Genomic DNA, 23,559 nt, shown 5'->3' on the forward strand with positions numbered 1-23,559 from the left:
ACAATAGTTAGGCTATTGCAACACCCACTCGGGGGCAAGCATCACATCCGGATCCCATTGACGAGATCGGTGCTCTACTCACCGAGCGAGGCTTGTGGCGATCGCGAATATCCATCGGCTGCAATGCAAGTACACTGTAGGGGCGCTGTTTGGGTGTGTGCAGTGGGGGTTGAGCGATCTGTCTGCACAATCAATCTGATCAACGTAGCAGTCGTTGGTTGACGTCTGAGTCAGTTTGCACGATGTGGCAGCATGTGGCTTCCTTCCGTCCCCATGTCGGGATGTTGATCTGCAATGGCATTCGTGATGCTCCTCAGCACGTTGAAAGCAAAAGCAAAAGCAAAATAAAATATTGAAATCGGTATTAAATGTTTATCGGTGACACATGCAGGTGAGGTCGCGGTTCCTCTTACTTTTCCGGCACGAGCGCGCTGCTCAGATTGCCCGAAAGTCCTTGAACTTGTTCTCGATGTCCTCCTTGAGCTCCGGGTCCACGGCGTTGCGCACGCCGATGAGCGCCTTAGCCACGGCCTCGGAGGCGCCGATCATGGGCCGCAGCACCGCCACGGGCACCGCGCGGATGACTGAGCGCACGTAGCCCTGCGAGCCCGTCTTCTTGTACTCGACGAGCGGCACGGCCACGATGGTCTTAGCAGCCACGTGCAGCTCGCGCGCCAGCGAGTCGTAGGCCTGGCCGAAACCCTCCGCAGCGCTCGCCGGCTGCTGCGTCAGGTACTGACGCCCACCGATGCCTCCGCCCGTGTCCTGCGCGTTGCGGATGCCACCGCCAGCCCATACGCCGCGAGTTGCGAGCGATGCGGCTGCCTGCCTGTCGGTACTTCAGTTGCTTGCGCCGCAACGCCGACGAAGAGGACACGACATCGTCCGCGTGCTCCAGCAGCGCCTGAGTGCCCTGCGCCATTTTAGAAGCCGTGTTCAGCGTCTCGATCGTCACGGACTTGAGGAAACTGGACGCGCCCTTCTTAAGACCACGCACAAGGCGTCTGTCGCGCCCGTAGTGCTCCATTGGCAGCAAGATCAAATCGGCCGCACCTGCGCCAATGTTCACAAACGGACGCAGAGGAGGCATCGACACGCTCGCAACGCACTTGTGGATCTGGTGTCGCGAAATGTCCTGCACCCATGACACCAGCACATGCTCGCCCAGAGCAGCCCAGCCGTCCAAGCCGCTCATCTGCACACGGCGTAGAACCAACTCCATACCTTCTAACACGAACAGATTGATCACCTCCAGATAGTCGCCAGCACGCAGCGCCGCGTAGTCCACGTGATTGGGCCGATAGTCGATCTTAATCTTGCATGGCTTGATGTCAATGCTCTGGAAAAACCATGCACCCAGACTTACGTCTGCCTCCACTGGAGCACTCTCTCCAATTGGCTTCATCTCCATCCCGCCCTCGTGCATCGTTATCTCGACTTCGTCGTCCGTGTCTTCTAGGATCGGACCGATCTGCTGCCGCGATGGGCGCTTTTTAGGTGCAGGGACTTCCTCGGCAGGAACGAATTGCCGCAGGAACTTCACCACCTCCTGGTCGAGGTTAATGCGCAGCGGCAACAACCGCGCCTTGAGACGGTGCTCCTCGCACAGGTTAGACCCGGGTCGTACGGTTATTAGCTGCAGTCGCACCATAGAGCTGCCGCTTTCCCGTGGGTGGGTGGCTTCCGACTTCCAGTAGCACACGATTTTGCGGATCTGCGATGTGGAGATGTAGTCTAGCAGCTCCATATCGCCCAGTGCCAACACAGTGTGGGATGCCAACGGCTGCGTATCGGCCTCGTTAAACATGTCCAAGCGTAGCTGAATGCGCGTGACCACCAATTCAAGCATTTCTTCCGTCTTCCGTCCGCTCTTCTTCAACGAACGCTTTCGAGAAGGTGCAGTGTCGCTGGATGCAGCCCGCGTTGTTCTTGTTGCTGGGTCACGCTTCATAAAGGAACCCGTGGGTGCACTTTTCGCGCCGGTGAATAACGGAGAGCTGCTATCGTTTTCAAAGAGGTCGCCGCCATCCGAAGGCACATAATTGTCCAGCAACGCATCCAAAAGTTTCTCCTTCTTTGCCGTCGCAATGTCAGATTGTGATTTCCCCTGGGGCTCCTCACTGTGGCCCCTTGGAGGGTGCAGTCTTACAGCTTCACTGGCATCACGCGTCCAGTCACATCCACCGAAGAACCGCATGCAGATGTTGAAGTTACGCAACAGCACGTGCTGCACGACGATCGGTGCCATCGCCTCCACCTTGCGCGCCGCATTTTCCCTCGCGATGGATCGAATGGCGTCTTCACATTCCTTCTCGCCAAATGAAAGCGATGTCGCGGAGCCACCAATCGGGATTTCAACGTGGTGTGGGTAAATCCGCGACGGCGGGCCAGTCATGGGCGGGCCACCATCATCAGACCGCTGATCATCATAGAACCAGCGTGCTGTTGGTTGGTCGGGCGGAGACACCGTCGGTATCCCAAAAGATGATGAGGGAGCACCCGGATGACTACTTGTTGATGAAAACGATGCCTGCCGCGTTGGGATAATCCGAGGAGATGATGACACCGAAGGGTTCTGCCGCTGCCCCTGTCCGCGTAGTTGAAGGTATGCTGGGCGCTCCTGATCCGCAACGCTCCCATCATCGTCATCGCCGTCGTCCAAATCATCCTCGACCTCCTGATCAATGTCCGACTCCATCTCAAACATTCGGTTGAATCGAGACTGAAGATCACTGTCAAGCGCAAAGTCCAATTCAACTTCTTTCCCCTCGTCTTCCCCAGCATCGATAATTGACATGGACAACGCGTTTGGAAAGATGTCGTTGCCGTTGGGATCGCCTGCTTCTTCGCCGCCTGCCTCGCTGGATGGCAGGTGCACACTCCTGTCCTCTAACATATCCATACGGTGAGAAAACGACGATGCAGTTTCTTCTGTCTGCAGATCGCTGAGCTCCACTTCATCGGGTCTGTTCTGCATGCCCCACCAGTTTTTAGAAGCGGCAGGGAACGCACTCATTGGAAAGTGATTCGCGTCGAAGTCATCATCTTCATCACCTTCGAGATCATACGCGTTATCGTTGCCGGGACTCTCAGTCGATTGCATGACACTATGAGGTGCGTTCGTGACCATTGCCGACAGAGGAGCAGGAGGCTTCTCTTCAACAGGCTCAAACAAAGGAAAGTCCTCGCCTGACCCTTCACTCACAGATTCAACTTCTGCTCCGCCAGCGTCGCTTCTAGTTCCGTCGGGTGCAAGCCACCGTGCTGCTTGCTCATTGTAGAGGACTGCTGCTTTCTCAGGAGAAGATCCCATACGCAGTGACCCACTCGGTGAGTGTGCGCTTCCCGAGGAAAACCAAGGGTCCTCTCCACTTGCGTTCACTTCTGTATGATCGTGGGTCGGTTCTGGTTCCATTAAAAAGGCCCCAGCAGATTCATCTGCGTGTCCGTCGAATGATCGCGTATTGGAATAGTAGTCCTCGATAACCAGCTCACTAATGCGAATTGGCTTCGCGGACTTCTGCCTCTCCTCTTGCTGATATCGCAATCGTAACTCCGACGCTGAGAACTGGTCATCGTGTTCAGGGCCATTCACCATGCGGTCCCTTTCCTTTTGAATCGCATCCAGGCGCGTGCGCAACAAGCGAGCTTCAGTGTCTGTCGCCACGATTTTCCCAGGAAAAATCTTCTTCCCACTACCGAAAGCGTCTTCATCGATCTGTTCAAGAATATTAATGAAACTCCGACTGGAACCACCACCAGCGTCACTACCTTCGCCGATGGAGAGCCGCTCGCTGCGAATGCTGTCAGTGGTAGAGAAATCCCCTGCTAACGAGCGATCGCTACCTGCTTGAGCACTTGATAGGTCGAGTGAAGGAGCCCCAACAGATCGCATACTGCTGGTGGGAACTGGACTCAAGTTTGTGACAACCGACACGCTGGATGAATCGTTCTCTCCATCCAACCCTACGTATGCAGTCGTGTCGCGCGGCTCCTGCTCAATTGCAAGCTGATCCGTCCACACTGAGAGCAACTCAATCAACGTGTTGAAGGAATCGAAGCACGCATAAATATTGGCTGTGCCCAAATTCAATTCCACTGACATTTCCGGAGACGTCGACACAGCCGAAGGTTTGTCCTCTAAGCGAGATGTGTCAAGCGTCGAGGGCGGCACCAGCACGCGCAGGAATACGTCCACAAAATCCATCGTGACGATCTGCAAGAAGCCAAATTTCTCCAAGAACGTAAGTAGAGACGGGTATTCAGCATCCAGACTACTACCGCCGCCACCTCCATACGTATCGGCGAACTTGAGCACCTTTTTAGTCGTGCTCTTGGAGCTACTGCGGAGGAAGAGATCATTACCTAACAGAACCTCGTCAATTTCATCGTAGGTTGCACGTGATTGTGTCAGGAAGAGCTCCAAATCCCCTGCAGATATTTTGTAGCCTTGCATGACAGCGCCTGTTACAACATTCGAGGACACACTCACCTTGCCCAGCACGAGAATTACTCGTGAGGTGAGCGTCAGAGGGGCATAATCCACAATGACGTCGTAGAAATTGACGAATAGTTTCGTAAATACAGTCTTCGGGGCCGTTGCCAACGGAACAGCATCATAATTGCCTCCACGCTTGATGGTTTCGAAGATTTTTGTGCTCTCCTCGTCCGACATGCCCGCCGAGTCCAGTGGGATAATCGGAATGGGATACTCCATCAGCAGCATGTCTAGCATTTGGAACAGCCATTTCGAACGAACGTCATACCGCAGACTGAGGTGAGAAAGATGAAGCTCCACTTTCATCTCACGCATCTCGTTTGTTTGGTCAGAGATGTCAACGCCCATGAAGAAGATTGGGGCTTTCGACACGCCGAAAGGAGTCCTGTAGATGATTGGGACAACTTGGTTCGTGCGGCCATCTTCTTCAAGCAAAGTGGTGTTTTGGGCCAATACGTGAACACGCGACACCAATTGCCCCATCCACTGAGAAACCTGGAAGACCTTCAGTGTTTGGAACGCAAAGTGGTACGTGAACAGAATCTTTTCCGGCTCGGGTGATTTCATCGCCATGTCTTCATCTCCGTGGATACCAGCTGCATGTGGTCGATGAGCGGGCGGAGAAGCAGGCAAGGCAACGTAGTCGCAAATTCGGACAGTACCTTCACCCAACGTGAGATTCAAACTCATGTAGCTTGGCATCAGGCGGTTCCGAAGCGCAGCCGCAGCAAGCATTTGATTATAGCTATCGACATCGATCGGATTGATCATCAAGAGCGCGTCAAAAAGTACCATCAATCGGTCCAACGATGACTTGAACAAAATCGCATTCGCACGGGGGAGTCCAATTTCCACCGAGTATAGCGAAGCCGCTGCTGCTGCACTCTCATACGACTCTGTGCGCCCCAAAGCATCCAGGTTCCACCCGTTTAGCCCAACTCGTCCTCCGTCGTTGTCGTCCCCACTAACATCATCAGGTGAGCTACCCACCGACGCACCGTCAGGGCTTTGGCTTGCATCTTGGGAGAGGTGCTGCTTACTTGCAATCGCATCTTTCATTTCTTCACGCGATGGCGTTTGAAGCCGCAAACGCAGGGTGCAAACCTCTCCGGAGCGCTCGTCACTGAAGGCAGTAATAAGGACGGCCTTTTCCAAGCGGGGATTTCGCTGGTTGCCATTTTCAGGAGTCAGCAAAGACACTTTCGCGTTGTCAAATGAAGCATTGAATTCTCCCAGCCATGGTAACGAGCCCCCCTTTCTATATTGAGGCGGCAGTGGGGTCCCTGCTTCAGCGGCCTCATCGTTTTCGCCATCCGGACGGGGAGAATATGATACCATCTTTACACCTTCCAGCGTCATCAAAAGTCTGTCTTCGCACAAGCCACGCTTCGACGAAGGCCCAAAGCGAATCAGATCGCTATTGACCATAGGAAACCGCAGTGTTACCTGCACGCATTCGGTCGTCATGTCTAGCTTCTTCGCATATTCTTTGGCTTTCGCCCTGGCAGCCGAGGTCGATGCCGCTTTTCGCTTTGGTGCAGATGTATCCTCTTCGAGAAGAGCCAAAAGGCGGTGCGCTCGGTCTAGCAAATACATATCCCATTCTACCAGCACTGGCTGGACATTCACTCGTATACCCAGAGACGCGGTCGCCGCTGGACTACCGTCGTCCGACTCGGGTTCAAAATCGATCCGCAACTGAGCTGACAGATTCGCTGACAGATTGACCCTCTGGCCTGTAACTGGGGAGCTGTCAGCAAATTTCAGTACACACGTTGACAACATCGCTGCTTCATCTTCCTCAGCATCTAAAGACATACGCGGAAGGGTTTTCTCTGTAATCGTAAATACTCCAATCGTAAACGCAAGTGATGAATACTGCGCATAAGTCAAGCTTGAAAAAATAATGTCCTTCAATGAGAGCTCCAAGCGCTCCAGACCGTCCACCGATGGTAGGGACTTTGTGGGCCTCGCAGGAGCTCGAAGGAAACGGCTGTCAGTCATCGAGCCTTCATTCTCCTGATCGCTCAGTGACTCGTCGACTCCTTCGTCTCCCTCGTCGTCGTCATCGTCGGGAAGGTCATCATAAAGAAGGACGCATTCGCACTCCAGCAGATGAACCTTTATCCGCGACTGCACCTGCCGTGCCGCTCGATTCTGAGCTGCTGTCGTCGACCACGATACGTGACTCCTGTCGTCACGCTTACTTTCCGCCTCGTTCTCATCGAATCCGTACCGCGCTGATGCATACATTGACTGACCCATCACACTCGAATTTCCAAGCGGCGCGCCAGGAGCGATTGAACTAGCGAGCCCTGTCTCACACTCAAAGAATCCGTCATCCTCGTCTTCCAAATCTGACAATCCAATACTTTCGACACTCTCCGCCGCAGATAACTTTCGCGTCTCAAAAGGAAGTTGCCCTCCACGTGCCGTTGACGCCCCTCTGATTGAGTTTCTGCTTTGCTGCGCATTCTGAAGTTCATCCTGGGTATGCCGGTACTGGAGAAGGAGTTGTTCAATTCGCTGGAACTCCTTGAACGACAAATTAAGCGCATCTCCATCTTCATCGTCTTGGTCTTCATCCCCCCCTGTCATCCAAGCAGGCCGGTCGTCGCATATTGACTTAAACATTGCCGCTGAGGTATACCGATCCTCGAAACGGTGCGCGTTCAGCTTTACAGGGTCTGCAGAAAATGCGTCAATAAGTGTCCCGAGCTCCGGGAAGTACTGCGGCTGCAACACGATCCGAATCGAGTGAAAGAACACGTCCGCATCCATCGCTGGCGCCTCTAATGCCTCGTAATGGGACAGCTTCACCTGAATGTAGCACTGCTTGCTCGCGTCGCTTGCTAGGAATGGATGCAGTACCATGTCACTGTATTCCGTTCGTCTTCGATCATCCCACCGGTCTTCTTCCCCTTCCTCCTCGCAGCTCAGATGCAAATCCATGCTAATTCCTCTGAACTTGATGCCCTTCTGCGAAATACCAAACAACGTACTCGCTGCCATGGATTGCATCCCGCCACCCATCGTTTGCGAGCCATGCATACCCGACGGGTGGTCCAAACTGCTTCGTCCATAAACACTCTGCACCTCGGACGCCGACTCGTCCGTAAACTGTGCCCACTGCAACTTACACAGCAACGCGACATCACGTCCATTATGCTGCTCCCCCGTCTCCAGGCGCAAGCAGATATTGGACAGCGTTACCTTGATCTTGGACGTGACCTGCTCGATCCAACTAGCTACAAAGTCGAGTCCTTCCTGTGAGATCTCGTCCACGGGTTCAGGCGTCGCGGGTTTCTTCTCTGCAGTAGCTTCCGTCTCCACCTGCTTCTCCGCTTTCTCCCCAGTTGTCTCTGTATAGCTCTTCCTTGTATGGGCCTCCTCCTTGTCCAGAGGCACCAGAATGATCTCAATGTCGTCGATCTCCACCAAGCAGCTCTCGCTCATGATGTTGGCGTAGGAAATGGCCACCCGAACCGAGCCTAAATAGCCCTTTTTGACCTTAAAAGGCAGTCCTTGGGCCTCACAGAGCTCGGCATTGAGCACCTCAGCGTTCAGCAGCAGGTCGCACAGCTCCAGCCGCCCGGAGCGCAAGTGCACGTCCAGCTGGTCCAGATCAAGCTCGTCCGCGGCCAGGAAGCGACCGATCATGCGCTTGAGCACGAACTTGTACAGCCGCTTGAGCGCCGGGTCCGTGAGCTGCTTGAAGAACTGCATTTTGGTCTTGTCACTCGGAATAAATGCCGCGGAGAGTCCTTTTTAGGGTTCAATAGCCTCCTGAAGCAGCGAAATAAGACTGCGGAAACCTAAAAATAGACGCAAATCCGAGTGTTAGGCGCGGGGAATCGAAGTGGAAGTTGGCGTCGCCTGATTGACGCGACGCGCGCGCTTCCGACGCCCGCAGAAGCTACTATCGGGTGGGAACGAGACACACCTGCTTGGCGCCGCGGTTGAGAGCTCGTTGGCGGTCGCGGGGCCGTCGAGATCACGTCAAGAACGCCTCGTCTTGGAGTCTGCCGCCTCCGCTCGCGGCCCGTTTTGGGTTGTTCTCAGAAGAACGCTCGAGCTCAAATTTTGGCCAATGAGAGACCATCTACATGTATCGGAAACTGGACCTTAGTCGGTGAGTGTAGGGCAACGTGTTGAAGTTGCCTTTCCGATGCAACTTGCCGAATTACTGCTTTGCGCATTACTGCGGTATTCAATATTTTAGTGCGGAGGAGTGATGGTCGCTACGTGCAATGAGCACTCCCAGTACCTACTGCAGGACCGCGGTGAAGCAGCGCCTCGAACGAGGACAGATCACTAGTCACTTGGATCATGCAGACGCTCTTGTACAGGCGCACGCTGGTCCATTTGCCGTCACTGGAGGGCTACACCGCTGTGTCGAGGCCGTAGAGCGCTGCGTACCAGCTTGAAGTTTGCAAGGTGGCGCGCGGACAGGATGAAGAACAGATCACGAGTTGGCGAGCGGGGTCACTTGACAAAGGGATCGACTTTGCGCGCACGAAGACGTCCAGAACATTTCACTTCACTGTTAACGTCAGGTGACGGAGCAAGCCTGATTGCCGCAGAGAAGACCGCCAACCAGCGCTCAAACTCGCGCACCGTACAGCCTGCTTCTAGTCATATGCGGCAGCCACCCCGATCTGTCAGAAGCAGCGCGAGGTAGCTGTAGTGCAGACGCTCGACGGCGACCAACACGTGTGTCCGCAACAAAGTCGCTCCTGCCCTGACGTCACGGTAGTACAGTAACGTCACTCCATCCAGTACGCAATACAATCGCTTGGTCTCGTGCTCGATATCGTATTTGATCCGCAACCAGCCCACTTGGATGGCGTGGGGCAAATTCAGAACGCGACATCCATTTCCAAGGCAACGAGGGCGGCGCTGTCAAGTTCGTAATTCTTGACGTTCAAGCGCCACGTCAACGAGGAATTTCCCAGTATTCCCCGCGTTGCAGTTGATGTCAGTTCTCGTCTTTGTGCGACGAGGGCAAGCTTTCATGAGAAAAGATTTTTCTTACGTCAATGGCACGCTTGAGTTAGCTCGAGTGGAAGGGGGGTTCAAGCTAAAGACTCTTGCTTACGCGCTCGCATTGGTCTTCAGGCCCGAGCTGGCCAGGAACGTGTCCAGCGTGGCGTGGATCTCGTCGTGGTGAGGCAGCTTCTTCATGCGTTGCAGCCAGGCCGAGAACTTGGGGTACTTGGAGAAGTCGTGGATGCCCATGAGATCCACCTGCACGAACTCGCAGTAGGCCGCGAAGTCTGCGACCGTGGGGTGGTCCGTCTCGGCCACGAAGTCTTTCACCAGGAACTTCTCCATGAGCCCCGTGAGCTTGGTCAGGAGCGCCGGAGTGTCCTTGATAAACACCGCCTCCTCTGGCGTGGCGATGTTCTGCTTGGTGTGCATCAGCGGCACCAGTACTCTGGGCGTGATGAGGCGGGCGTTCGTGTGGTGCCAGTGCAGGTACTGGTTCACCTTGGCGTGGGCCTGCACATCGGCCGGGTACAGGTCCGTCCAGTTGAACTTCTCGGCCAAGTACGGCATGATCGCATTCCCTTCAAAGAGCGTGAAGTCTCCGTCCTGCAGCACTGGGATGAGTCCGTTCGGGTTGAGCGCCAGGAACTCGGGCGACGTGAAGGTGGGACTGCCAAAGTCCGTCATCACCAGCACGTGCTCCAGGTGCTTGATCCGCATGACCCACTCCGCCGCACGACTTGGCTGACTGATCAGGTTCGCGTACAGCTTGATGGTCATCTTGATAGGAGGGAAGGGGGCTTGAGACTGTGGGGGGTGAATCGAGGAATGATCTTTCGACGGAATGATCTCACGTTGAAGCTCAACATGGCTACATTTTTCATGTAAGTACGATTGCTACATCGGCCCTGCGCGACTCCAGGAGCTGTCTTGGATCTCGTTCAATGCCGCAGTCCAGTATCAACCGCCCAGACCTGCCCACGCAGTTGCACTCGAGCGCGTTCTGGTCCAACCCGAAGGCTGTTCCTCGTCTCGCGGTGCTGCTGCTCAATGCGGCGCACGCCTCGTGGCGCGTCAAGAAAGACGGCGTGGGACTGCAAGGCTCCGAGCTGTTCTGGAACCTGTGGAGCAATGCGCAGCTCACGGTGTGCGCCGACGGTGGCGCCAATCGCCTGTATGACCGCAGCGTGGCGCTCGAGGCTCAGGACCTCGTGGCGCCCAACTATATCAAAGGAGACCTGGACTCGCTGCGGGACGACGTGCGCGAGTTCTTCAGTGCAAAGGGAACGACGGTGCTGCGAGATCCCGACCAGAACACGAACGACTTGGATAAATGTCTGCAACTGATCCACCAAGTGCAGGAGGAGCACTGCAAGACGAAAGGCACGGACGAACGGTTCTCTGTGATGATCTTTGGCGCAATGGGCGGACGGTTCGATCAGGAGATGCAGAACGTGAATGCGCTCTTCAGGTGGAAGGACAAGTTCCAGCAGATGGTTCTGCTCTCGGACGAGACGACGGCGAGACTGCTTGTTCCTGATGTTAGGCATGTGATCACTCCCAACTTCCACTTCGAGGCGCGGACGTGCGGCTTGATTCCCGTGGCAGGCTTGTGTAAGGAAGCGACGACCTCAGGGCTCAAGTGGAATCTCAGTCCAGGCATGGAGACAGGATTTGGCGGACTTATCAGTAGTTCCAACCATGTGGATGATGCGAGCGAGCAGGTCGAAGTGGTGTCATCGCACCCATTTATCTGGACCACAGAGCTAAAAAAGTAGTTCGGCCGCCTGTCGGAAGGCTTTAATGTTGCCGAGTTTAAGATGAGAGACTGTGGAGTGCCCCGGAAACTAAGCAATATGATGGCAGCCGTGATAGTTCCACCTTATAAGCATACCCAGACAGGCTTCATTCACTCGAACGTACTGTGCGGGTTTGGCTTAACTGCTGTGATCGTGAGTGCGAAAAACGAAGTACTTCGAAGTCGTTTGGGATAAGCTGCGGTGTGGTACTTTTTGTTGCCCTAGCTCCCAAAGTTTCGAGACAAAGACGAACAATTCACTTGGAGTAAGTTATCAAGCGCAGCAGTCCTTTGTTTGAGAACGTTGCGCTTGAATATGCGCATTTACATGGAGTACATGGACAAAATGGCTCGCGCAGCGAGGTTCTCGTCGGACTATTTCCGCAAGAGGCAATTAACTTTTACTTGGCGAGTTACTCCGCAAACGAAGTACTTCGTACTACAAGATATCGAATCATCGACGACTTTGCTTGTCTTTTGGGGTCAATTCCATGGCCGGATCATGTGCTGCCTTGTCAATTTGAATTCTCGGACTGGTTACTTATATTATCGGGGTCATCCAGGATCCGTGGTCCGAGTTCGACACCGATTTCATTCCGTTAGGCGCTAGTCGGTACATGTATACATATCTGATAGAAAGTAGAACTAGATTGTACTCACTTGGCCAATACCAGTTGATTATTACCTCATGACTGGACGGTGACCACGTGACCCTCTGCGTTCCTCCCGGGATCAATTCTTCGAGATGTATCCTTCATGCACAGAATCAAAGGCTTGCTGAGCGCGACGGTAGTCACGTGTGAGCATTTTTCCCTTCAAAACATGTCAACGTCTAGCAACAAATGAGTAAAAATCAATCGCCAACCGCCAGAATTAAATGCTATGTGGTCGCTTTTATTCCTCCTAACGCCCAAAGTGGTGTAGCCATTCTAGCATAGCGTCGGTGTCAAAGTAGCGAACATCGTCGATAGTGGGCTCTATGATTGTAACCTTCTTCTTCCCAGGCTCCTTGGCTGCTGTGGCCGTTGCTGTTGTGCCGCCCCTGTTGATATACTGCATGAGCAGCTTCTTGAAACGCGTGCGGTAGGGCATCCCCAGTTTTAACGCGACTTCACCCGCGCCAAGATCCTGTTGGTTCCACTTCTCGAACATTTCGATCTTGAAATTTTCATCTTTCAGCATCTTCTTCAGCTTGCTTTTGGCAAACAGGTTGGTGCTCGGTTCTAAGCCGAGAAATTGTTTCAGATTGAATGTTCTCTCTTCATCATTCACGTCGGCGTCGTTGTTGTTATCGTTGCTTGCTTCGCGCACTCGGAGGGACCTGTTGTCGTCTGTAGGACCTGGACCAACAACCTTCACAGACTTGGCATCAGTAGCGGTTGGTGCGGCATCGCAGCTTGCAGTGAGGAGGTGTGTCGTCAGCACCAACAGGGCGTAACCAAAGCGCATGGTTGGCTCTGGGGGATACGTGCCGTAGCCTATGTTGAGGTACTGTATCGAGGGGAACGAGTACTTCTGAAGTACCAGGCAAATCGGCGAGTGATGCAGGTCCTTGACCACTGGCGTTTAGTCCGGATGACGATATATCTCGGTGTCCGCCTGGGATCGTTCATGGGATGTGTCCGCCGCGTACCAAAAGGCTGTCCTATATTCATACTCCCCTCTGTATAGTGATATCTCCGGAACCACTTTTGTATTCCTGTATAAAGGTATTCTTATCACAGGCGTACCGTAAACGTTGTGTGCATACGATCACCATTTAAAACGCTAGGCCGGCCACGAGTAACGAGTTAAGGACGTTCTACACCAATGCACTGACGCACAGGCACATTGACCACAATCTTAATGCACACATGACCTGTATCAGCGTTAAGCTTTGTGTGTGGTCAAAAGCGTAATATTTCATACCTGTCGGTACACTACGGTCAGTGCAACACGGCTATCCAAGCGTCCCGGCACACGGTGCTCTCAGTGCTGAGTGGTATTTTAAAATAGTTTACATGAGATTAGCCACCCTCGCATGAAGACTTGTGATTTGTGTGCGGGCTACTACCCGGCTACGAAGATATACTGCAGATTCGATTATGGTACGGTGGTAGTCGACTCAACGGTAACTCTAAATGGTATCGTCCAGGGCCTTCGATTATGGTACGGTGGTAGATGCCAGAGTCTTGCCCCCCCCCCCAGATTTAGAGTTACCGTCGGAGATACCGTACCGTGTCTTGGAGCAACACTGTGGCATCGCCAACCCCTGAGAAAGAGACGTCTTCCTGAACGATAAACCATTATCGGAACCAAATGACATCTCCACAACAGAACGCAATCACCTTCAGATTATGCAGTTGCCAACGAACACATAAACAAAAGCTTGCAAGATGCAGGACTGAACAATATACGACAGATCTGGGACCTACTTCCGGTTTATGCTCAACGAGTGGAAATGCAAGTCCTTTAATTGGTATAAGAACTCACTACCAAAGTACTTCGAAGTACCTCGTTCAATACATAGTGCCCAAGAGCTACATATGCGACTAAGCTACAACCTGTTGATCGTTGCGGCCTCACTTCTTGCTAAAAAGTGAACGGAATTGATGGATCAAACCAGGCTCGTGGGTAATGCTGATTTGAGCGATGAGACTGGAATCCGACTATTGCGGGGCCGCCACAAAGCAGAAGTTGGAGACAGCGATGAAAGCCGAGTCTTTGCTTTCAAGAAACTACTGGGGCTTGAAAAGCAGTTTAGGAAGAATAATCTACAGAGCTAAAGCTGGAGATGTTTGGGAAATGGAACCAGGACAAACTCACAAACTGAGCACGGTCTATAGCGAGCGCTACCGACAACTACTTCTTGACTAAATTAACAGGTACCCACGCTCAGATCTCGACGCACCTGGTGTCGCGAAGAATCAGAGCGTTCAGCTCGGAAACGACGTTCGCTGCATTGATGATGCTGGTGAAGATAGGTTACAATCAAGAGTGCGTGCGAGAGCATGCTCTAGTTGACCAAGTCGACGATAGTTTTTCTTTTAATTAGATGAGCTCCATACGTGTTCCTTAACCACGTAGCGAACAAGTTCTGTCAGGCTCGTACCTCAAAACTAGTACCATTTACAGCTCTGAACAGAAGCGTTTAAAAAACACTTCGCCCGATCTACCGTACCATCAGCTTAGGGCACCTTCAAATCTATTAAAAATAAACCTTGGCTATACCAATTCGTTCGCGTTCGCTTAGACCGGTTCGGCAACAGGGCTTGCTGATGATAGATTTATTAAATAGTGCACCGCTTGCTTCAATCTTCTCAAACCCAACCAAAGAGATTTTCCGATCAGAGCGATGGCAATAGTGCGGATAATAAACTTCTGGAAAGCTAGGTAATCCGTCTGGATTGGACATCTTACCGAAGCAGCGACGCGATTGACGAATTGGTTTCTTCTTGGCTATTTGCCAACCTGATCACACGTTACGAAGTAAACTATCGGTGCAAAAATGACTGCTTTCTTTCGTAGTCATCCATTCACTTATCTACCAACTAGCTACGCGTCTAAAGGTTCGGCTGCGGGGCAAAGATGCGGGCGTGCTCAACGCTACCGTACTGCACCGGCGTGTACTCGCTCAAACGCTGGCGACGGCGACGACGAGCGTGCTCCTTGACGAGCCAAGAGCCCAAAACCAGCATCACGACACCAGCGGCAGCAGCTGCGACAACCGCCATTGCATCCGACACTGGTGAACGGGTGCTGTGCGCGACTTCCTTCTCGCTAGACTGGGTGACAGCAGCTTCCGTGTCCGCGGTGGTTGTAGCCTTCGCAGCAGTAGCAGCGGCCGCAATGCGTTGCTGCTGGCGCATATAATGTTCGTTCTCGGCGTCGATACGGCGGCACGAAGGGTGCTCGACCTGAATAGCTTCCGAGCAGTTGCAAATGGCACCAGGCCCCTCGGAACACGAACCGTAGCCACTGCAGAATGGAGTGAGCGTTTTCTCCTTGACACCCTTCTGCTGCGGGTACAGGTTATAGTTGCCTGCAGACTTCCAGCAGTAGTCGACCGAGGCCTCCTGGTACGGCGTCACCTCAGCAGCGTCTTCTTCGTCCTTGGGAGCGGCAGCGCTGCTCGCGACAATTTCTTCGCAAGAAAGACCAGCGTACGGCTTGCGCACAGGTGGGAAAGTTACGGCGTTGTAGTATTTTTCAGCGTTGGTGAGGCACCCATCGTCGTTGCCGTCAAGACCGCAGTTGTACTTGGGAATTTCGCCCACACCCGAGCACGTCTTCGCGTCCAGCGGTTTGTACAGCGTCTCGATACGCTCATCCATCCAACGCGCACGGTTCAGCACTGAATCACGCAGTTCGTCCACACGCTCAGCGTACGTCCCGTTGCAGCTCTGAAGGTCCACGGCGGCGCACTGCACGACGTTGGTGCGCCAGTCACCACCGCGGCATTTCGACAATTGACGGCGCACTGGTGCCGAGCTGGCGTCCAGGAACTTGGTGACCGATTCGTCACTCCAGCTACCGAAGACGGGGTCGTCCGCTTTCTGCAAGTTGGTGCCACGCAGCGTCTTCCAGCGCTGAATCACGAGCGACGCGAGCTGCGGGTGGCACATGAGGCGCTTCCAGTACGTGTACTGCGGGTAGATCCAGTCTTTAAAGTGACGACGCGCGCCATTGCCGTACGCCAGGTTCAGGTCCCACACGGGTCCAGCGTTAATGGGCTGGTCACGGTCCTTGAAGAAGAAGGTGCTGCGGCGGTAGGCATCGACGTTGAGGGACATCTCCGTGTGCAGCAAGTAGTCGGCGAACGAGCCTAGATCCAAGTGCTTCTGAAGCTCGAGGGGTGCCGTCATGTTGTTCCAGAGCGCGCGGTACATTTGAGGCAGGAACCCCGTGTCCGTGTCGACGAAGTAGTCGCGCATCTGCTGCGAAAGCTCCGAGCCGCTCGGGTGAGCCAACTGCGGACGTTCACCCATGCCGAACTCGTTCTGGTACTGGTCAACGACCATGTTCGGCGAGTAGGAGCCATAGCTAGGCGGGTCGTTCGACCACGCCCACCCTCCGGCCAACACCTTCGGGTCACGCGCAGCACACGCCGCGTCCATGGTGGCCAAGTTGACGTGGTTCTTGTCGTAGGTTGGCTTTTCGAGCAGCAAGTAGATGCCAGCGTACGCAGGCTTCTCCTGAGCAGGATCGGTGCGCATGTAGACGACAGTGTGCCGAGTTTGCACCGAGTAGCGGCCCGTGGAGCGATACAGCCAATGGGCCAAGTGGTTGCGCAGCATCGTGCAGTCTAGGAACGGTCCATTCATGACGAAGGCCTTGTTCTCTACCATGCCCAGGAAGGACGTATCCTCTGGGAACTTAAGGTTGAATTGGTGCTTGGCGAAGAAGAGACTCGACTGGCCACGGTAGTTGGACTTGGAGTGCTCGAAGACAGCGGTGCGCTCACCATTGACGCAGTTGAGCGAGCCGTCAGCATTGTCGACGACTTCCACGCGGGTCTGTACGACCTCCTTGAGGCAGTCGTCTGCGGGGTACCGCAGCTGGTTGCAAGTCGGGTCCGGGAAGCTCCGGTCCAGCGCCGAGACGATCACTACGGGCATCTCATAGCATTCTACAACGGACGCAACAGTATGTTAGTGCTGCGAACCACAAGGTGCAAATGGGGCGGGGCGGGGCGTACCGTGTTGACTTTGAGTAGCTTGCTGTTGAGCGATTGCTGTCTGCAACGACGCCAATAGCGTGAGGATCGAGATGATGTTCATGGGGAAGTTGGTACTCTCTTGAGAGTGTGGAGGTGGTGGTCTGGGCTGGGCAGGAGACTTGAGGGGCTCGAGTCGAATTGCAAAGTGCCGATCGCTGGTGCGTGTCGGAGCGGCTCAGTCGTTTTATTGAGTTTCTGAAGCGGGTCAGCGTCAAGAAGGAGCAGTTATGCCCAATATGGCGACCAGCATCGCAATTGGACGGCGATGTTGAGTAACGACTGGCCCGAGGCAATTGAAGGCACGACTGGCACGTATCCGTTGGCTTGGCGTTTAATTGTCGCGAAATTCTCGGGCCAAGATTCGACGGTACCCTGCCGACGCAAGCCATCACTAGACTCAAAAGGAAACCAACCTGCGGGTACCGACAACGTTGAAGAAACGGACAGCGAATGCTGCTTGGGGTCGACACAGTCCGAATGGGATCAAGCCCTGTGACAGATTCAACACTGCGTCCAGAGTTGCTTGGAGCGGTGGAGCACCAGCAGTGTCCTGCAGTGACATGCAATGGATTCCACTTTGGAAGCCAATTCAGGGTATTCGAGACTGTAGCCATGTTCCTCGATCCCCAACTCGTTTACCCCGATTGATTACCCTTATTTATGACCCTTCACCCCCTATAAACCCCATCCAGCGAACGGAGCTGCTAATCATCACCCGATGCAGCGCCGCGAGCTGCGCCCCAGCCAGGAGCTGCTGTCGCTCCTCGACTACCTGAACGACGTGGTGGGGCTCTCGGCGCGCTACGTTTTCCAGCAGCAGCTCACGCCACCGCAGCTGTTGCAGACACCGCAGTCCGAGCTCCGCCGCGTGCTCCCGGAGCTCTGCGGCTTGGTGGACTTCTTACTGCCAGCCAATAGAACGACAGACTTGGCGCCTGCACCGCCCTCTGCACTGGTACGGCGCGTCTTCAGACACCCGGAGGCCCAGTGGCTCAGTCGCAGTGCACGGCAGAGCGGCGTCTCGGCGCTGCTGTGCCAGCAATTGATACGGCAGGCGAGACAGAGCAATACCAACGATACTGTTGACGCAGACAACACTTATTGGGCGGCCACAGAGCTCATCGTGCACTTGCTGCTGGATGCACTGCTGTCTACGTGCTATCAGAGACTTGGGAGACCCCCAGACGCCTGCAAATGGACCCCCAGTCAGCCCAAACCCAGGTTCCACGCCATGACCTGTTTCCCGGTGTGGTCGTCGCTGCTGCCGTTTGCCGCGATGATGGCGCTCCGATACCCGCAGACGTTCCAACAAGTGCTGGAGGAACACCGCCGATCGGACAAACGGAGGACGCGAGTTAACTGTGAATTTGCCCAAGTTACAGGCGTCTGGAGACTCGTGGAGGAGATGAACAAAGGGGATAAAGAGAACCGACAGGCGGTGACGGACGTGATGATCAGCTTGCTGCGGTTTGCTAGTGATAAGCTGCTGTATCGATCGAATAACGCCAAGGAGGACAAGAGCACGGTTGGCGCACACCTTGATGACCAGCTGCTGGAGAAGTTTTTCACAGGAGTGCAAGGGTTTGCGTTCAAGAGTTGGCGAGCGAATGCGGTTTTAAAGTCGGCGCTTTTTGGAGCCCTAGAGGAGGCCTTGACGCCCCCAGCGGGTAGAGCAATGCTTGGCATTGTCCCGCTGCGCATCGCTGTGTTTATGGCTGTGGGATGCATGATCGTCAAGGACCTTGCGGCTGATGTTACGTCGATGCTTGTCAAGCCGCTCAAAGAGGCGGTAGCTACGAGCAGAGAAGTTCGAGGTCCTGTGCTGGCATTTCTCATTGGATTTTGTGCGCATGTGGAGTTGGTGCCGATAGCGTCGGTGCTTGACGTATTGGAGCTACTAGTGCAATCCTACAAGGCAGTCCTGCAAAAGGATGCCGATGTTGAGGCACAGAAACAGCAACGGCTCGAACTGATTTTCTACGTGATGTACGTGGCGCAGCATCGTGGCCAGGATGTGGACAAATTGCGCCAGGATGTCAGCTCTGATGCAGCGGCGGTCTTGAAGCTTGTGTCTCAGTTCCAATTGCGGTTATGCAGTGAGATCGCATTCGAGGACTTTTACGTTGCTGCCCCTGTGCACTGGACTGCCGAGGTTTGGAAGCATTGGGTGTTCTTGACGGACGAAGAAGTGGCTACTTTTGTGTCGGAGGCTCAGGAAAATGATACTGACACTGAGCAAGAATTTAAGGAGCGAGTGGTCAGATGGAAAGCACTGGCGGGCGCTCTTGGCTTTAGACCGTCGTTGTTATCGCAGTTTAAGCAGATGGATATCCTGCTCAAGCCGCACTTAATCCCGTCAACGACGCTGGCAGACCTGACTGAGGAAAACGGATTCGTCTCGCAAGCTCGAAAGCGCCGACGGATTGGACATGTGGCCAAGAAAAGGGTGGATCCCGATTTTTTGGAGCGTTCGTTTGATGTCTTGCACCTGCCCGACGTCATGGAGCGCGTGTGTTCCTTTATGAGCGCAAAGCGGCTTTGTCGGATGGCTCTCGTGTGCCGCGCGTTTGCAGAGCTGAGCCACCGTGCGTCGCTTTGGCGTCCGCTGTACCTGCAGCTCGGTCTCTCGGTTGGCAAGAAGCAAGGTGTTCTGCTTCCTGCTCCAGTAGAGTGTGGTCATGGGGACAGCTACGAGCACAAATGGCGTCAACTGTACCAGACCCGCTGGCCCGTGCTACGAAAACTGCGTCGGATGCAGCGTCGAGCGATGCAAGTCCGAGAGTCTGCCCAACAAAGCGATACTGAAGCGTCAGGCTCAGTCCGTACCAACATGTTCATCCCGCAAATGTGCTCATTTTGCGGCTGTAACCAGTTGCTCAAGACAGCTAGCGATCAAGCGGCCCACAAAGTGCAGCACGAGCGTCTCACTTGCTCCGACGCGTCCTGTCGAGCGTCGTTCACCTCCAAGACCAAGCTCCGACAGCACATGATGCAGCACCCGGCCGAGACGTCACCGCCCCGCCTCGTATGCGGCTTCAAAAACTGCAAGAAGACATACGCATCCGCCAAAAGGATGGCTACCCATCGTCAGAAACTGGGTCACACATAAGAGTCCACAGCTGTCCATTCCGACGTTGAAGTTTTCGTAACGGTCGCAGGAACCAATCAGATGTCCGCTCCCATCTCCCATCATAACCCTCCCGTACATAATGCTTACGTACAGCTCCCTGCCGTTTGGAGCGCCATAATAAAAGTCGCCCAGTTGTCGCAATGGCCCAGGCAGGAGACAGCGAGAGCGGGCCCCTGCCCACCCTAGCGGCGCTCGCGCTGGCCGGCGCTAACAGCGACAAGACGGCGGCGCTCGTAGCCACGTGCTCCTTCATGTTGTCTCTGGCGCTGGGATTGCGGCTACTGGGGCTCTACCTGGCGCGCACGCGTCGCCGGCGCAAGAGACTTGGGCTGCTCCCTGGGCTGGGACTGTCCGTGCCGTTCCCCGTGGCGCTGCACGCGCTGGACGTGAGCGTCTTCGTGGTGCTGTGGTACGCCGTGAGCATCGGCATGACGCTCTTCAACAAGTGGTTCCTGCGCGTCTGGGCGGGCGGCGGCTACCCGTTCGCCACGACCATGACGTGTATCAACATGTTCGTCAAGTGTTTGCTGTCTCGCGTGGTGGACCGGTGCTCCAGCGGTGGCTGCAACGGCAACGGTGCCATGTTGGCCTTGCCCTCGAACATCTACTGGAAGCTGGCGGTGCCCATTGGCGTCTGCACGGCGCTGGACATTATGCTGTCCAACCTGTCGCTATTTTACATCACCGTGACGTTCTACACGATCGTCAAGTCGGGAGGTAACGTGTGGAACTTGCTGTTCTCCATCTGCCTGGGACACCAGCGTCCGTCCTGGCCGCTGGTTGTGGTCATTCTCCTCATTTCGAGCGGAATTGGACTGGCGAGCTACGGCTCGGCGCACTTTGTGCTCTACGGGTTTGTGCTGGTGCTGGCGGCGTCGGTGATTGGGACGCTGAGGTGGGTGCTGACCCAGTCGATGCTGCAGGCCATGGAAGACTGTCATGGAGCGCCCAGGAATAAAGTGCTGGCGGTCGTGTACTACGTGTCGCCCGCGAGCGCCATCGGACTGCTGCCGATCGCGCTGTTTTCCGAGGGAAGCGACTACGCCACGTCTAGGTTCTTGCTGGACTCGCAGCTGCTCATGATGTCGCTGGTGTTCATCTTCATCAGTGGCTGTCTGGCCTTCGTGCTGATTTTCATCGAGATTATGCTGGTCAAGAAAACGTCGGCGCTGTCGCTGGGCATCGCCGGCAGTTTTAAAGACGTGACGCAAGTGCTGCTCGCAGTCTTCATTTTTGGCGACCAGCTCATCCCGATTAACGTGTTCGGTCTCGTCGTGGCCACGTGCGGGATGCTCTTCTACACGTACATCAAGCACACGAAATCAGAAGCAGCAAACGAGTCGAGAAATGCCAAACAGAAAGGCTATCAGCGCGTGCCCACCTCTCGTTCGGACTTGGAGGATGGCTGCGATGTCCAATCTCCCGGCAGCAATAGCAATTACAAGCACGAAATCGTCCCAGAGTTTCACATGAAGGACGAGCGAGGCGTCTCGACATCAGGAGCCAAGACAGTTTCTGGCGTGGAGCTTGTACGACGGGAGAGCAAGGAGTACTTTCACTCAACAGGCACCTCTCACGTGTGAAGAGAGCACGAACGCTTTGTAACATTAGGCCAACCATTTGCGTCGACACCACAGTCTGCCAAGCTGAAAACTAGCAGCAGTTCTTGTTCTCGTTAGCCCTCAGTTCGAATTAAATAGACCGAAAGAACCATGTTCACTTGCCTGAAGGTTTGACACCACTGACGAACGCTCGACTCGTTCACGTGACGATATGCGGAATGTACTCGCGCAGACGCCCGTCGCGACAGGCACTGAACACACGGCCAGTCTGGCTCGCGAGTGCCACACCACGCACCGCATCGTACTGCGGGCCGGTTAGCTCCGTGGACACGTGTGGCTCTGCACCGAAGTTGCTCCAGCTACAGCAAGCACCGTCGCCATGAGCAGTCCAGACACTTCCAGCAGATGCTGGTTCATTTGGAGACGGCACCGAGACAGCAATGCTATGAATCGGAGAGGAGCTCCGAGATAGAGCATGCAACGGCGTCCTGCAGCATCAGATCCGGTGAGTACATAAGAAAAATATCCTGCCCAACACGCGATACTGTCAGACGCACCCGGTGTGGCGAAGGTCCCAAACCGTTAGCAGGCCGTCTTCACTTCCTGTGAATAGCATCGGCACGGAGGCATTCGCAGTGGTGGAGGCGCACGAGGTGATTGAACCGGCAAGACAATCAACGTTTAGCACCTGTTCAACACACAACAGCCACCAACAAATCAACACCTCGTGCATAGTAGAATACCAAACCGCCCCACTTGATAACGTTACAGATAAACGTACCGCTTCACGCGCTCGAACGTCCACACCCAACGTTTCGCCGTTGTCGAGGCCAGCAAAGAGCACTTTACCACCTGTCTCGGCCTCATTCTCACTAGTGGACGGCGGGTATTCGCCCTCCACCAGCAGCTGAGCAGTGTCATCCATCACTGACAAGCAATGCACAGGACTCTGGTCATCATTAGCCCACTTGGCCACGACATCCTGAGTCGCGCAGCTCCACAGCTGGATAAGCCCATCAGTTCCACACGCTGGATCCCACGAAAACACAATCAAAAGCAGTCAATACACAAGCCAACCCCACTGACAAACAAGTATCTCCCCCCCTAACATCCTCACACAGCACGTTGCGTCCTCTTCCCACAATGGCCACATCCTCCACACCTCCCCGATGTCCCTTGAGCACCGCAGCACATTGTCCCTGAACGCTCCAGATCCTCAGCGTAAAGTCCAACGACCCTGTGAGCACAACCTGCGAGCTGGGGAAGAATCTAGCACTGGTCACATCGGCCACATGCCCCTTCAGCGGCAGCATCTGCGCTCGGTTCTGGCTGTCCCAGAGCATACAGGCCCCGTCCGAACCTCCAATCACCACAAACCTCTCGTCCTTAGACACATCCACTGTGTGCAATTGCAGCAGCGCTTCAGCGCCCCCAACAACGGGTACATCCACCGTCTCATTGGGAGCTTGGAAAACCGTACGCAGTCGCATCGTAGAGGCGTCGGACGCCTTCAAATCCACTTGAACATCAATCCACGGGTCTTCTTGGCCCATAATCTGCACCAAATGAGGCGATTCCAGGCCCTGGGAGGGCGCGGACAGTTGCAATTGAAACTGGGAGCTCGGGCGAGAGTGCACCACTGCACTTGGAGGCGTCTGCTGGTCGAGTTCCTGCGATTCAGACGACGAAATTTTCACAGTTCGTTCATAGACGTCAAGCCAAGAGGATTCGTCACTCGCAGCCCAGTCTGGCTGGATCTGCATGTAGAACTGCGCGTCCTGCGCCGGCGTCTCCGTGGCCGCAACCTCCTTCATGTTGATGGCGATCAACAAATGTGGGGTATGACACATAATGGGTAATCAGGGTACACGGTATTGTTGAAAG

The 23,559-nt window shown here is 54.6% G+C and overlaps 8 protein-coding genes across 8 annotated transcripts; 3 read left to right on the forward strand and 5 right to left on the reverse strand.

Annotated features, from left to right (window-relative positions):
• Positions 1-435: 435 nt before the first annotated feature.
• On the reverse strand, positions 436-8,224 carry KRP23_12532 (Autophagy-related protein 2; the record flags this gene model as incomplete). The annotated part of the gene is made up of 2 exons (XM_067883162.1): positions 436-765; positions 878-8,224. 2 exons carry the CDS (start codon positions 8,222-8,224, stop codon positions 436-438), a joined length of 7,677 nt encoding a protein of 2,558 aa, XP_067739440.1.
• Positions 8,225-9,592: 1,368 nt separating this feature from the next.
• KRP23_12533 (Glutathione S-transferase T1) lies at positions 9,593-10,267 on the reverse strand (the record flags this gene model as incomplete). Its single annotated transcript, XM_067883163.1, has 1 exon — positions 9,593-10,267. The coding sequence occupies one exon, from the start codon at positions 10,265-10,267 to the stop codon at positions 9,593-9,595; it is 675 nt and encodes a 224-aa protein (XP_067739441.1).
• A 164-nt stretch (positions 10,268-10,431) lies between these two features.
• On the forward strand, positions 10,432-11,265 carry KRP23_12534 (Thiamine pyrophosphokinase 1; the record flags this gene model as incomplete). The annotated part of the gene is made up of 1 exon (XM_067883164.1): positions 10,432-11,265. One exon carries the CDS (start codon positions 10,432-10,434, stop codon positions 11,263-11,265), a length of 834 nt encoding a protein of 277 aa, XP_067739442.1.
• A 923-nt stretch (positions 11,266-12,188) lies between these two features.
• Positions 12,189-12,734, reverse strand: KRP23_12535 (uncharacterized protein; the record flags this gene model as incomplete). The annotated part of the gene is made up of 1 exon (XM_067883165.1): positions 12,189-12,734. One exon carries the CDS (start codon positions 12,732-12,734, stop codon positions 12,189-12,191), a length of 546 nt encoding a protein of 181 aa, XP_067739443.1.
• A 2,093-nt stretch (positions 12,735-14,827) lies between these two features.
• KRP23_12536 (uncharacterized protein) lies at positions 14,828-17,044 on the reverse strand (the record flags this gene model as incomplete). Its single annotated transcript, XM_067883166.1, has 2 exons — positions 14,828-16,893; positions 16,963-17,044. 2 exons carry the CDS (start codon positions 17,042-17,044, stop codon positions 14,828-14,830), a joined length of 2,148 nt encoding a protein of 715 aa, XP_067739444.1.
• Positions 17,045-17,701: 657 nt separating this feature from the next.
• KRP23_12537 (uncharacterized protein) lies at positions 17,702-20,092 on the forward strand (the record flags this gene model as incomplete). Its single annotated transcript, XM_067883167.1, has 1 exon — positions 17,702-20,092. One exon carries the CDS (start codon positions 17,702-17,704, stop codon positions 20,090-20,092), a length of 2,391 nt encoding a protein of 796 aa, XP_067739445.1.
• Positions 20,093-20,253: 161 nt separating this feature from the next.
• On the forward strand, positions 20,254-21,696 carry KRP23_12538 (Solute carrier family 35 member C2; the record flags this gene model as incomplete). Its single annotated transcript, XM_067883168.1, has 1 exon — positions 20,254-21,696. The coding sequence occupies one exon, from the start codon at positions 20,254-20,256 to the stop codon at positions 21,694-21,696; it is 1,443 nt and encodes a 480-aa protein (XP_067739446.1).
• Positions 21,697-21,874: 178 nt separating this feature from the next.
• On the reverse strand, positions 21,875-23,489 carry KRP23_12539 (Proteasomal ATPase-associated factor 1; the record flags this gene model as incomplete). Its single annotated transcript, XM_067883169.1, has 4 exons — positions 21,875-22,163; positions 22,233-22,363; positions 22,457-22,704; positions 22,793-23,489. 4 exons carry the CDS (start codon positions 23,487-23,489, stop codon positions 21,875-21,877), a joined length of 1,365 nt encoding a protein of 454 aa, XP_067739447.1.
• Between the last annotated feature and the right edge of the window lie 70 nt (positions 23,490-23,559).

The sequence above is a fragment of the Phytophthora ramorum genome (genome assembly GCF_020800215.1).
Source record: "Phytophthora ramorum isolate Pr-102 chromosome Unknown Phyram_PR-102_s0015, whole genome shotgun sequence".
Classification (NCBI taxonomy): domain Eukaryota; phylum Oomycota; class Peronosporomycetes; order Peronosporales; family Peronosporaceae; genus Phytophthora; species Phytophthora ramorum.